Genomic DNA, 14293 nt, shown 5'->3' on the forward strand with positions numbered 1-14293 from the left:
TCTGCCAGCCACTAGTATTGTTGTCGAGCATTTCTTGTTATCCAGATGCCGACGCCTTTCTCATCCGGTGAGAGCTGAGAGATTCAAGAGAATGGCAGCAAGTATAAATCCAGCGCCTGCAAGCTTAAATGCAGATGTGTGGGAGCATTTTGAGTTCAAAAACAAAAAGGGAAGTGACGATTTAGATAAAAGTATGGCGGTTTGCAAACTATGTCACACAAACGTTATGTACTCTGGAAATACCACCAACCTGCGAGCCCACCTACAACGTCACCACCCGGACAAGGTAATGCTAACTGAGATCAAGCCAAAGAAGCTGCGGCGTGACCCGAAACAAACCACGCTGGACAGTGATGGCGATTACTGCCACAAGTTTCCATCTTCTTCACAGAGGTCGCATTGCCTACTATATTGGTCAGGATTTGAGACCTTATTCGGTGGTGGAAAACACCAGCTTTAGGCACATGTGAACGCAATGGAGCCCCGCTATGCTATGCTATTGTCACCTGTGAATTGAATTATTGGCTGCCATGGTTTATTTTTAGTTAACCTGGTGGGTAGACTGGCTTGTAGCTACCTCACATGTTCAGTATCAAGCTAAAAAAGCTGCCAAAGAACGCCACCTGCTGCACTTTAACTCTCCATTGTTCACTTTACTTTTCAAAAGCTTGTAAGCTACAATTTGCACTCAGTTTCAATAAATGAAGCTTATTTTCTCAACAAATTTTTGATTCCTTTTGTCCAGCATTTGCAAGCTGCCAGTCAGAGCCATATATTGTGTAATTGATGCTTTCAGTTCAATTAATTCAATCCAAGTCAATGGAACACTCACAAGATGTCACCATAATCAATTTGTCCCTTTAAAATCATTCAGAAAACGAGTGTATCGAATTGTATCGTGAGCTGAATATTGTGATATATATTGTATCGGGAGACGAATATCGTGTATCGTATCGTATCGCAACATTAGTGTATCACTACAGCCCTAGATGCTATAAAGGTTTGTTTAACCTAGCCAGTATTTTAGCAACAGACCTTTACTGACCCATAGAATTATATTTCAGTCAGTTTGGTATTGATTTGCCTCACCCTCATCTAATCTAATGATGTGCCTGACACATCTTGAGCTTAGTCATACTTTTGTTTTGGTTTTAAACTCACATTGTGGATCCTGAAAAGGCAGAGTGCCACCACATGGGCACACCATTTGGCTCCAGCACCACAAGTGCAGCTGCAGGATGTGATGCGGCAGCGGTCAAACATTACTGCCACATTGTAGGCTCCTTTAGACTGACCAGACTGACTTGACACAACTGTGGCACTGAGATGGAACCCTGGAACAAAAGAGAGAATCAGAGAGAGGAGAGGAATGATGAGAAAACTCTGCACTACTGTACTTTAACTCACTCACAGTTAAATGTCTTTATACCATGCTCAGGCTGAATACTCTTTTCTGTTCGGCTGTCAGGGAGTTGACTAAAACCGTATATATGCACACGTAGTTCGGCTCAAGCGTAAATCACTAATTTTAGAAATTACTCCGCCAGCCAAGGTGTTACTATGGCAACTGTAAACTGTCAAAGCTTCCCTACAAACAACTGATAACAACTCAAAGAACTAGAGACAATTTCAAGAACATACCTGCAACACAGCATAATAGCATCGCAATGGTGTGGGGAAAGTAACGTCAGTCTCAGGACATATCTGAACATGTGATATGAGGGTCAACATTTAAGCTAGTTTGGCATCATCATAACAAGTCTCTAAACATAGCTTTATGGACTAAAATATCATGGTAAGTGCTCAAAACTGTGAGCATAAATCACAAAAAGTACATTACATGGCAAAATATAAAGTATGAACATCTGAAACATTAAAAAAAAAAAAAAAAAAACCCATCCTGGACCATGTTTGATTTCTTCTTACCAGGGTGTTGACCTTTTTTCTTTGCAGTTTACACCACTGCAAGGGGGGGGGGGGGGGGGGGGTGCCCCCTTTTTCAATAATTTAACAAGCTCAAATCTACTCCATACTCAGTATTTTAGTGCCTTGAAGTCCAATTTTATCATTTCAATGTAGTTAAATCAGCTTATTTTTAAAGTGGAAAATTGTAGAAATTGCAGCACGATCTTCCATTGAAAATAGCAGCATTTCAAGACAGTAAGCAGATGGAACTAGTTCCCAGATGACAAATTACATTAAATATTTGACAAATGATTTTGGCAACCATCTTCATACAGCTGTTAAAAAACTCATCTACTACTTAAAACTGTTTAATGACCGAATAATAAGCAGTATGATCAATGCGTCGGGGTGTGTATATACAGTTTTGGATGCACTTGAGGAGGTTATTTGCCTCCGTGTTGTGCATCCAAAATCATAAATAGGCACATCTACTCATTGATTATCCCTTATGTAAATTATCATAGTAAGGAGACAACTTTTGCCTCTGTCTTTGTTAAAGAGGTTTTATGTATTTAAGTTATAATGAAAAAACACAACTATTTCAAAACAAAGGAACTGTTTTTGAGGATATTTAAGGAAGCCCATAGGGGACTTAATTCAAATTATAATGCAAATTCATGATATAATTTTAATTTTGAAACCCAAGCATGTGTAATTTGGGTCAAAATTAAAATGTTAAGTTTTATTGTGATTAATTATAAAGAGCTCTGGAGTTCCTCTGAAGCCTTTACACAAGTCTTGACAGTTATAAACTAGTGATGTTTTTTAATAAATGAGTTGACACGTATTGCATCCAAGCAAAATTATAATACAACAAATGTGCAGTCAAGCTAAGTGATTACAACTCCATTTACCAATCTGCAGCGGGTCTTTAACCGCTCTGATCCGGTACAACTGCTCACCACGCTGGAATTCATCTGGACTCCCATTGGCCAGGCAGGAATACAACCTGCAGCAGGAGAACAGTTAGCACAACAAAGGGGACAGAAGAAGAGGAGAGCCAGAGAGGCCAGAGGACAGGTGGATGGTGGATAGAGAACCAAAATAGTGCGGGAAACTCAAAAACTGGGGATCATCCTTATATTGCATTAACATCTTTTGTTCGGTGCAAATCTGAAGCTCATTTCTGAGAAGTGATTTTCAGTGATGTCACAGTTTTAAAAAAGACAGCTGGAGTTGTCTTTTTAGGCATTTCTGCAGGGTTTTATGGGATGATCTGGTCTGCTGAAGACACCGCTTTTTGTGTTACATGTAATTGGAGGGCAAATTTTGTAAATGTTGTAACAAGGAAATGCAAAGGCATGTTTCGATTGACTGGGGCTCCGTGTATGAAAGGGGGTGTGTGCCCCAAGGTGAGGCGAATGCTGTTTTTCATGTTCGTGTTTAGTTGAATGAAGGGTGAAATGAGTACAAATGTGCAGTCCTCTATGGTAACCTCTTGTCTGGCATATGCCTGTTCCTAATGCTTTTGGTCCAACACATGGGAGAGGATGTTGATAAACTGTGAAGCAGGAAAACAATCTTTCCTCAAAGGGATTTAATTTGTGCGTAACAGACACAATGATGAAACACTAACACATCCACAAATCAGCACTGGATACATAAATATAAATGTGTGCACCAAAGGATGCAGGAATACTGCTTATTGAGCCCCTTTCATACTGCACCAAAAACGCAGGTAACCACGGGTGTTTGGGCAGTCTGAAAGGGTCAACTCGGCATTTCGACCCGCGTCGACTGACCCTCCAAGCGACCCAGGTGTTTAGCGGCTTGCCTCAGCTCTGCTCGGCTTGCCTGCAGTGTGAAAAAGGCAACCCACGTTGTCTCAGGTTTCACACGACCTGTCGCATTCTGATTTTGTCACTGTGCCGCCTGTCATGATGTCATTACGGAAGCTCCGGGAAAAAAAAAAAAAAAAAATTGGACTCGGCTGCGCTGCGAGAGCCGCTCACTCATCTCTCAATAACGTTTTGGCCTCTGCCATAAGATCAGTTTTTCTGTTGATGTCCCTGAAACTCTATTTCACTATTTTTTCTCAAAAAAATTAACATGTGTATGATCTTACATGAATTAATCTATGCTTGGGAACTCCCACCAATTGGGGAACCCTAACGTGAACTGCGCAAGTGCGACCGTGTTTATAAACAACTTGAATAGTGATCTTGCACATCTTTTTTATCGATCATGGCAGCGCATGGGAAGATGGTGAAGTCCGCGAGCTGCTCGCCATTCGCGGTGAAGAGGAGATCTGGCGGCAGATTTCTGGAACCATAAGTGACACGGTGATTCACTAGAAAATCACCAGCATTTTGACACACAGCGCACTTTTTTGACGACGATGACGTTGATGACAATGACATTGTCAGCGCAATGACATACAAGAGAGAAAAACACAGGCACGCAGCCCTCACAGCGGGAGCTCAGTCCTTGAAGCTTGTTAAATGTTGAGCTAATCTGTTGCTTCAAATTTCCTTGCTGGGCTGCGCTGCTAGCTGTGTGACTGGATCATTTGCATGTTAGCAGCTATACAGGTATATTTGCAGTGAGGGCCAGTTTCCAAGACTTCAGAAGATCAGTTTCACACACACTATATAAAAGCACTATGCAAAGATGAAGAGAAAATTTTAATTGTTAATTGTTTCATGGGCCACAAGAGCATTTATTTAACGATTCAATGGGGTCATTACGATTCTGACACGTAAAATGGGAAGACGCTGTAAGAATGGCAATTCCATGAGGATTGTGGGAAAATCTTGTGTGCTTTATTTATATCCATTGGAACCTATTTACTTCAAAACACCATGCATGTACATGAGGACACTGCCAGGCAGTGATCCTCCACTTCACATTTATCCCTACCCTTGCTTTGGGGTCTTCGCATTGACAACCACGAATGCATGCTCCCATTCAACTGTTTTGTTTTACCTGTTGTCATTCAGCTGGTGGAGGGGCTAAGCAATATATTGACAATGGCACAAGTGTAGTTTTCCTTGAATTAAGGGTTTTATTACAATAAAGTGATATAATTTACTGAATGTACTAGCCTGTTCCAATTGTTTTAATATTTTTCTTATCACGCTAAGCCATTAAATTCAATTTAAATCTCATTGTGTTACAATTTTATGAATGCATCAATAGTCACCCCATACAATATTGTCACAATATCAATGTTCAGCTATTTGATCAAAAACATTTTGATTATTTGGATATTTAATTGTGTCCATATCATCCAGCCCTAGCTAGCAGCGCAGAGAGGCTCTGTGGGGTCACTCAGTGGTGGACATTACAGATTTTAACAGTGATCACAATAATTCATAGTGTTTTTGTGAAAACAATATTATTATTGATATGAAAATAGCATGCCCCCAATCTTAACACTCAGCACCTGACAAATGCATGAACTGATAAAAGGGATTTCTTAATGGAAGAGATTGTGGACTCTGTGTTTGAGGAATGCCAGGAGAGTCAACATGAATTTTAAACAATCCATTAAAAACTTAAAAAAGAAACAAAGGAGTTTTCAGTGGGCTCACCTGATATCCTCCTCATTCTCAGGGAAGCTCCAGTAGGCGATGCGGAGCTGCAGTTGCTCTGGAACAGGAGGGTAGACCTTCTCCACCACCTCAAAAGGGATGTGGAAAGCTACCTGCTTGGCTGACAACTCCACAAGAGGAATCACCTGACCATCTGAGAAGACAACAAAAGAAAGGAGGTGAAGCTCAGTTAGCAGGCTGAGAAAACACTTGCGCTCATGTGTGCATTTGCATTGTTGCTGACAAAAGCTGCCTCCATTAATTCACTTGCCACCAGATCACCCAAATGCAAAATTCCATTCTTCAAGCTGTGTTTCAGTCAGTAGCGCTGCTTGCTTTGCATATTCACAACACAATATGTATAATTCAAATATAAATACAAGATTTTGACGTAACTAAATCAACTGAATAAATACATTAACAATGTTTTTTTAAATGTATAATTGGTATGTGTGCATGTGTACTATGGTCGGTCAGTGACAGAGGAATAAGTGACGCATCTCAAATTTCCTTGACACTACCTATGCTGCTGCCCACTACATATTGAAGTATAATACCATCCTTGTTGTGGGGGCTTGTTTCCTCCAGTCTGTATTCGATAGCTGAATTATAAGTCTCATATGCTAGGGACAGCCTTGGAGTGCACCCCAACTGTGCCAGACACTCACATGACACTTTGCACACAGCCCATTGCAAGAATTATAAAGAAAAGCAACAGGTAGTGAGTGCAGAGCAGAGCATGCATCCAGCATCAAATTAACAAAGGCTAACTAACATAGGTCACTGCCACCTCATTTGTCAATGGCCAATGAACAGTTCACCACATGAATATCAGCTGATACTAAGCTGATGAATCTTGCATCCCCTGTATTTAAATATACATTTACATTTTTATAAGTATAATCAACTATGATAGGAATTGTGGGTTTGTCAATTTAGAATGATGCTTCAAAATGGGAGTGAATCCCCTTGCACTATGAATGCATGAATAAACATGGATCAGCTACCGAGGTACAGCCCAAGTCATTCAGGAAGGAAAAAAAATAAACTAATGCAGTGGTCCTTAACCTTTCTGAGTCACAACCCCCCTGCATCCCTCCCACCAGCTCCCTGCACTTTTTGCTTACAGAAAAATAATTAACATTTGGAAATCCATTTCTATTTTGATATCCTCACCGTTGCAGTCAACATGTGTACTTCTAGCCTAAAATAACAATAATGGAAAGAAAAATATTCACATATTACTGATCTAGCAGGGTCTGTTAACAGGGAGAGATAAAACAGTATAGTTTTACCATTTCAACACCAAGCATCACAGGAGAATAGGGCAAAGACTAGAGACTTACACTGGAGAACCTACTCCCCTCATGTTTAACTCTTTAATGACTATAATAGGGATAAAATGATTTAATCTTACAGCTCCTCTGTAATTTCAAAAAGTTACTGGACCAAACTTATCAATTACAATGGTTCATTCGTTTCGTCCCTGAAATATGATTATTAATTATAAGAGTTCATGGTCATATATCAGGGGTTTTAAGACACTTTTTTTTAATCTAGCAGACTTCATCATATTTTGTGCCACAGTGCATCAAGTGATAGACGCCATACGTAATGCATAGTGATCCACAGGTAGAGTGGAGTCACGATTGCAAGTGCACTATACAACTGCAAAAATCTGCAATTATTATTTCAAACAGTACTGCAAAAATAATGCAGGACTTCACACTTTTTTCTTGTTATTTTTTTAGTTTAGTAAAACAATGTAATTTAGAAAAATGTAAACTTTTTGGTTCTGCATTTCTAAAGCTAGTTTAAGTTTGTACGTTTGAGTTGAGGGATACACATTTCTTGATATCTATGCAAGTGGACTCATGCTACTATTTGTTTATCATATCACAATATTGTAGGCAATAAACACAACATGACTTTCTCATCAAATGGTGCAGAACTAATAACATGGTATGGTCACCACTTCCTGTGTCAGGGTCTTATTCAACATCCATATCTTCCACAGTTTTATCTTGCATCTAAGTCCCAAGTGGACAAAGCAACATCTACATGTCTGAGTTTGCTACTAACTGTTCCAGCTGTCATATTTGTCAGAGAAGCATCAAAAGAGGAAACCCTTTTTCCATTACTCCTTCCAGTTCACAGCTGACCTCCTCAAAAAGCCTAGGAATGGAACACTTAAGTATTCTAAGGAAGAATTAGAGGACTGTATCACAGTAGCTCATAGAGACCCTCGCAGAGACACTACAGTGCCCTTTGCAGCTTCCACTGTTCAGGCCACACACCCCATTCAGTATGTCTTCATCATGGATGAAGTGAGAGCAGAAGTGGACTCCAACACCATCAGGAACCACTTAGTTCAGATGTACAAAAGCTGCCCACAGCTGCTGAAGAGGTTGTCAAAGCTCTTACCGACACTCTGGAAGAAGAAGCAGGAACCTAGGCTTTGGAAACTCACTATCTAACACACATCAAACACAAAGGCTCCTGACAACAGATGTGGGGGTACAAACTACTGAGAAACTGCCCAAAAGATTGGAGGACTTGGACTGCTGGAGGCTTCGTTGGAAAGCCCGTCTGAGGAGAACATAATAGTAGTAGTATTAATAGTAGTGGGGATGACATAATTTATCGATCACATTCAACAGCATGTCACTCCTGAAGTTTTCCAACAGTTCAACAGGTCTTTCAGCAACCTTGATCAGAGTAGACATCTTTCACAACTGGGCTTTAGGGGCTTGTCCTGACTCTCAGTTATGGTGATTTACTTTTTTAATTTTTTTCCTGCTCCTAATGCACCCCTCCATAAGAAAGAAAATGCAAACTCAAAAAAAAAAAGAGAGAGAGAGAGAGACCGGTTGCTGGGTCTTTACGTCTTCTCAGTTCACCGCATTGACACAAGACACAACATTCCCAGACCAATGGAAAACTAAACTAAACTAAAATGGTCCAAATTAGTCTAAGAGGTGAGCAACTATCAGATAATTCCTCAATTCTCATTTGTCTGTCAGTCAAAGATTTCATGAAAAACAGAGTATCAAAGTTGCGGTACTGCAATGACCCATGGCAAGTACACGCATCTATGTGGTCGGCCATTTTGAGAAGGAAGGCAAATGGGAAATAGAGGAGGGTTCTGATCAGTGATTTGACTCATGAACTGAAGTCAACATGGTGATTCATTGCAAATATGAATAAAGACACAAAAACAGCTGAATTCATTTGTTTGAAAAACAAGAGATACGTCAGACACATGGATATACAGCAGCCCATTTTCAGCTGAATTTTATTTATTTATTTCAGAGTTGTTAAAGCATGAAAGGAACCTAGAGCAATTTGGTGAAAACTTAGAGTAAAGAGTCATATTTTCTATTATTATAAAAATTTCCATTAAAGAAAATTTTAGTTTTATGTGTTTATATTCAGTAAAGTATAATTTATAGACCAAACAATTGGAATTGGACGGTACTGGAATTGGTATCGGCAGGTCACACTACCAAAAATAAAGGGAAATCGGCCAAGAAAAATGCAATTGATGCATCTCTACTAGGTGTATATAGACATCAGATGTCAAACATCTGTTTTATAGTTCTGGGTAGATATAGTTTTCCAAAATGTTGGGTTCTGACTGGCACCTTTCTTGACTGCATCATTCACTTCTATAGGAAATGTTGCACAGTACTCTACTGTGACACCTTCTGAAGCAGAGTTGTGGAAATCATACTGTATTTACAATCTGTTTGAAATGTAATTATAAAAAGATATTAGGAGCTTGAACATTAATATATAGTGGGGATATTAGGGAAAAAGGGATTTCAATATACACTACCAGTCAAAGGGTTGGACATTCCTTCTCATCTAATGTGTTATCTAATGACATTTAATAGTTTGTCTTTATTTTCATTACTATTTACACTGTAATTTCTCACTGAAGGCATCAAAACTATGAAAAAATATGGAATTATGTAGTTAAAAAAAGTGTGAAATAACTTAAAGCATGTTTTATATTTTAGATTCTTCAAAATAGCCACCTTTTGCTTTGAATACTGCCTTACATCCTCTTGGCATTCTCTCGATGATCTTCATGAGGTTATCACCTGAAATGGTTTTCCAACACTTATGAAGGAGTTCCCAGAGATGCACTTGTTGGCCATTTTGCCTTCACTCCGCAGTCCATCTCATCCCAAACCATCTAGATTGGGTTTAGGTCAGGTGACTGTGGAGGCCAGGTCATCTGGCGCAGCACTCCATCATTCTCCTTCTTTGTCAAATAGCCCTTACACAGCCTGTGTGTGTGTGTGTGTGTGTGTGTGTGTGTGTGTGTGTGTGTGTGTGTGCGTGCGTGTGTGTGTGTTTGCGGCCATTGCCCTGTTGAAAAATAGATAATAGTCCAACTACACGCAAATTGGATGGGATGGCATGTCACTGCAGGATGCTATGGTGGCCATGCTGGTTCAGTGTGCCTTCAATTTTGAATAAATCCCCAACCAGTGAAGCACCCCCACACAATCACATCTCCTCCTCCATGCTTCACCGTGGGAACTATGCATGAAGAGACCATCCATTCACCTTTTCTGCATCCCACAAAGATGCAGTAGGTGGAACCAAGGATCTCAAATTTGGACCAAACAGATTTCCACTGGTCTAATGTCCATTCCTTGTGTTTCCTGGCCCAAACAAATCTCTTCTGCTTGTTGCTTTTCCTTAGTAGTGGTTTCTTAGCAGCTATCTGAACTTAAAGGACTGATTGGCGCAGTCTCCTCTGAACAGTTGTAGTAGAGATGTGTCTGCTACCAGAACTCTGTGTGGCATTTATCTGGGCTCTCATCTGAGATGCTGTTAACTTTCAATTTCTGAGGCTGGTGACTTGGATGAACTTATCCTCAGCAGCAGAGGTGACTCTTGGTCTTATTTCCTGGGTCCTCATGTGAGCCAGTTTCGTCATAGCGCTTGATGGTTTTTGCAACTGCCCTTGGGGACACATTCAAAGATTTTGCAATTTTCTGAACTGACTGACCTTCAGTTCTTAAAGTAATGATGGACTGTCATTTCCCTTTACTTAGCTGATTGGTTCTTGCCATAATATGAATTCTAACAGTTGTCAAATAGGGCTGTCAGCTGTCAACCAACCTGACTTCTGCAAAACACAACTGATGGTCCCAACCCCATTAAGAAGGCAAGAAATTCCACAAATGAACCCTGCTGCAGTACACCAGTGAAGTGAAAACCATTCCAGGTGACTACATCATTAAGCTCATTGAGAGAAAGCCAAAGGTTTGCAGTGCTGTCAACAAAGCAAAGGGTGGGTGGCTAATCTGAGCAATCTAACATATAAAACAATTTTTCTATGCTACATAATTCCACATATCTTACCTAGTATATTTGATTTCTTCAGTAAGTATCAACAACAACAACAATGTATAAAGTAGTAAAAATAAAGACATTGAATGAGAAGGTGTTTCCAAACTTTTGACTGGTAGTGCATTGGTATTTCAATATTTTTTCCTACCTCTACCTGTTCCCATTTCAAACAAACAGATGTTAGCAGGTATTTTTGCCAGTGGGAAAGTAATGATTTTAATTTGATCATTTTTAGCTTAAATCAAAATATTTGTGGATGGTTAGGCAAAACACTGACTAAAGAAGACATGAATTATACCAGACAATGTTTGTTAACAGGCTCGCTGTTGTTAATCTTCAGTCTCTTGAAACAGCTTCCAGCATCAAGTAACGCAGCTGGTATTTTCAGACTTCTGAGTTCACTGAGAAGTCATAAAAGTAAACAAAACCTTCATGAATTCAAGACATGAATGGTGAGTCATAAAACTTAATTTTAACCCTTTGAAACCCTTGAATCCAGCCAGAGTTGAACCCCTAAGTTACTTTCACACCATTCATTGGTTTAAGGCAATTAGATGAGACCAATCAGATAATTGTAGGAGTTTGTTGTGAATGAGACTGGATGTCAAAGTTATACCAGTTACTCCTTTTGCAGCACAGCACTTCCTTTTTATTGATGGGGCTGTTAAACAAGAGCATGGAGACCTATGGAGAATAACACCAGAAAAGAAAACACACACAAGCTGTGTGCTGATTGGCCTGAAATCACATCCACATGTAGCAATGTAGCAGGGGGTTCAACCACCCCAAGATACTGATGTAATAAAGGTAGTAGCAGTAGTCGTATGGTGACTAACTTGTTTACAATAAACTGAAGGAGCAGAAAACCCAGCAGCTAAACATAGTCCATTGTCCAAACAGAGGACTGCAATTTCTTGAATCGTTTTAATTAATGTGTAAATCAAATTTGTGAACAACACATATTGAATGTAGCGCAGGTTTACCATCGACAGGTAGAGCTGTTGTCATTAACGCTGTTGTGATTATCTTCATTAAAACCTAACTAACTAACACTTCATGGCGAATTTAAAAACTTTTCGAATGAATGAATAAGTGCTCGTGTGTCATCCAACCTTTAATCTTGACAGTGGGAGAGTTGGGTCCAGCAGACTGCTTCCTCCAGCCTCTCCAGTTCTGACATAGACTCTCGGCCTCCGAGATGAAGGAGCACAGAGAGTCTTCCTCGAATCGGTCCGAGTCTTCGAAGGAGAACCTCTCCCCATCCTCCCACTCGGCGAACATCAGTTCCATTACATCCACTTTTCGGCAACCTCGGGGTCCTGAGGACTGCGACTAGAGGTCACGTTGTAAAAGTCAAGGTAGAACCCGGAGAATGGTATCCAAGTCTGGGGGAAGATCACAAGTCTGACGACTGGGGGAGGGGAGCCACTAGCAACCAAAACACAGCTGAGAGGCTTACCGCTGGGCCCTCATACACTGCTACATAATACACATTGATCAGGCAAACTCTTGGAAAATGTTCACACGCTAATCACGCTATTTACACGCCAGGAGTATTCACACGCTAACTTCAACTGCGTTTCACAGGTGGTTTCCAATCCTATCAATTGCAATTATGGGACATATACACCACTCCACTAGGCCCACTCCTCTGTGTGGCTGCTGCTCCCGCCACCGCCACTGGGGGACAGTCTGACCGGCTACTTCACCCCACTGAACAGAGAAGAGCCCGTACACACCAACGAACTTTGGGGCAGCGCTGGTAAACTGGGACCAGAGAAAGGGGTCAAGAGGTCACGAGGCTGTGTATCATCACCCCGACATCTCTTCAGCTAAACAGCTTTAATGTTGTCTGCATTAAATTGTATATCCCAACATTCCAGCGAGCCCGCAGGGGTATAAATACCCAACCCCTGAGCAAAACAGTCTATGTCAAAACACACCTGGCGCTAGAATTTCAGGCCAAATGTTTCCAACATTCAGTGATGTTGTTATCCCAGGCTGATTCTGACAGTAGCGTTAGCTGAGAGGCTAATTAAGTCAATAGCTACATGCTGTGCCATCTGCTGAAATTGACAACATTGACATTAAATGTGGATTTCAACCCGAGAATAGGTTCGTACAATCCGGTTTCCCTTCGTCCAGTCCCTGGACCGACTACATAAGCTACATGTAACTACCAGCGAGCGAGCTAACCCCTAATCGGCTAACTTAAGCTAGCTTGAATGGCTTGTTTACATTTACAGAATATAGAACTTCTAACCCCACTCTCTTGCTCTTGCGCAGATTACACGTTTATGTATTCAGCCAATTTTAGAAATATCTAGATATTTTTAAAGATTGCGATCGGTTCACAGTTTGCGATTAATCCCCTTCTCCTAGCTCAATGTTTTCCGTTCTTTGTATGAGTAACAGTGCCTCGTATATAACGTTTTAAACTGTTGAGGCGATACTCTTCAGTCACCGCTGCTGCACGAAACCTTCCAATGTCTGTCTCCCCAACTGTCACCAGCTGTCCTTGCGTCCTGTAATCGTTTCTGCCTCCAAATTGTGACCGGGATCCCCAGATGATTTGGTCCAGATCTATTAGATTGTGTCAGTACAGTCTGCCGGGGAAGATGGTGGTTTCTCCGCTCTCCTGCAGCTCCTCCTCCATCAGCTGATCACAGCTTCCGCCTGACAGCTGCACGCAGGAAGAGCAGTCGCCTCCAACTCGGGTGTAGGACAGAGCAGACGGTCCGATAGCTATGGCTAAAAATATTAGCCACTTAAAACTCTCTGAATCGAGTCTAAATGACAAACACAAACTGATAGATAACTTGCCATTTTTCAAGTTATGCCAAGATAAGAATAACAATTTAAAGTACAGTTTAAAAACAAACAAACGTGTAGTTCATCATCATATGTCTGCTTTCACTGGCAAACACAAATATTTTCAGGAAAATAAGGGAATGTCAATATTATTGATTTATTTATGTATTTTAAGCCTTTATTTGGCAAAGGCAACAATTTTACTTTATTTGAGTAAATTATGTTCAAACTTAAATGGTTGTTACTAATAATAATTGTGTTTCTAGGTGTTCGTGTGGTAAGGTGCTGGAACTGGAAACAGCAATCCTGAACCTTGTGTAAAGTATGTGTATGTGGCATTTAGCAGCTTATAATGCTAATTAAGATGGACCTGCACAGAATGTATAGAGGATGAGAGTTGCAATATCAACTGAGAGCCTAGCTTCCTGGAATTTGTTAAGCTTGGTTGTTTCCGCTTCCTATTTTAAATAATATAGCCTACAGAAATAAACATAATCTTATACTGTAGGCTAGATATGCAGTATAATTCAATGAGTTCTTTCTAACAATTCTCATGACCAGCGTGAATCATATACTCAGGGTGTGTACCTGCATATAGGTGGAAAGTGATTAAA

At 40.4% G+C, this 14293-nt stretch overlaps 1 protein-coding gene across 4 annotated transcripts in view; it reads right to left on the bottom strand.

Moving 5' to 3' along the window:
- The window catches only part of zswim8 (zinc finger, SWIM-type containing 8), a 46367-nt gene extending 32816 nt beyond the window's left edge, over positions 1 to 13551 (bottom strand). For all 4 annotated transcript variants that reach the window (XM_086180010.1, XM_086180009.1, XM_086180008.1 and 1 more), the window contains exons 1-4: positions 11981 to 13551; positions 5499 to 5652; positions 2820 to 2914; positions 1162 to 1334 (exon numbers count right to left, since the gene is read on the bottom strand). In XM_086180010.1, coding sequence (XP_086036136.1) covers positions 1162 to 1334; positions 2820 to 2914; positions 5499 to 5652; positions 11981 to 12158 — 600 coding nt within the window. In that variant the 5' untranslated portion in view covers positions 12159 to 13551. The remainder of the gene's footprint in view (positions 1 to 1161; positions 1335 to 2819; positions 2915 to 5498; positions 5653 to 11980) is intronic.
- Between the last annotated feature and the right edge of the window lie 742 nt (positions 13552 to 14293).

The sequence above is a fragment of the Aulostomus chinensis genome, chromosome 16 (genome assembly GCF_037954235.1).
Source record: "Aulostomus chinensis isolate RoL2024-O1b breed Wild chromosome 16, RoL_Achi_v1.0, whole genome shotgun sequence".
NCBI classification, from domain to species: Eukaryota; Metazoa; Chordata; class Actinopteri; order Syngnathiformes; family Aulostomidae; genus Aulostomus; species Aulostomus chinensis.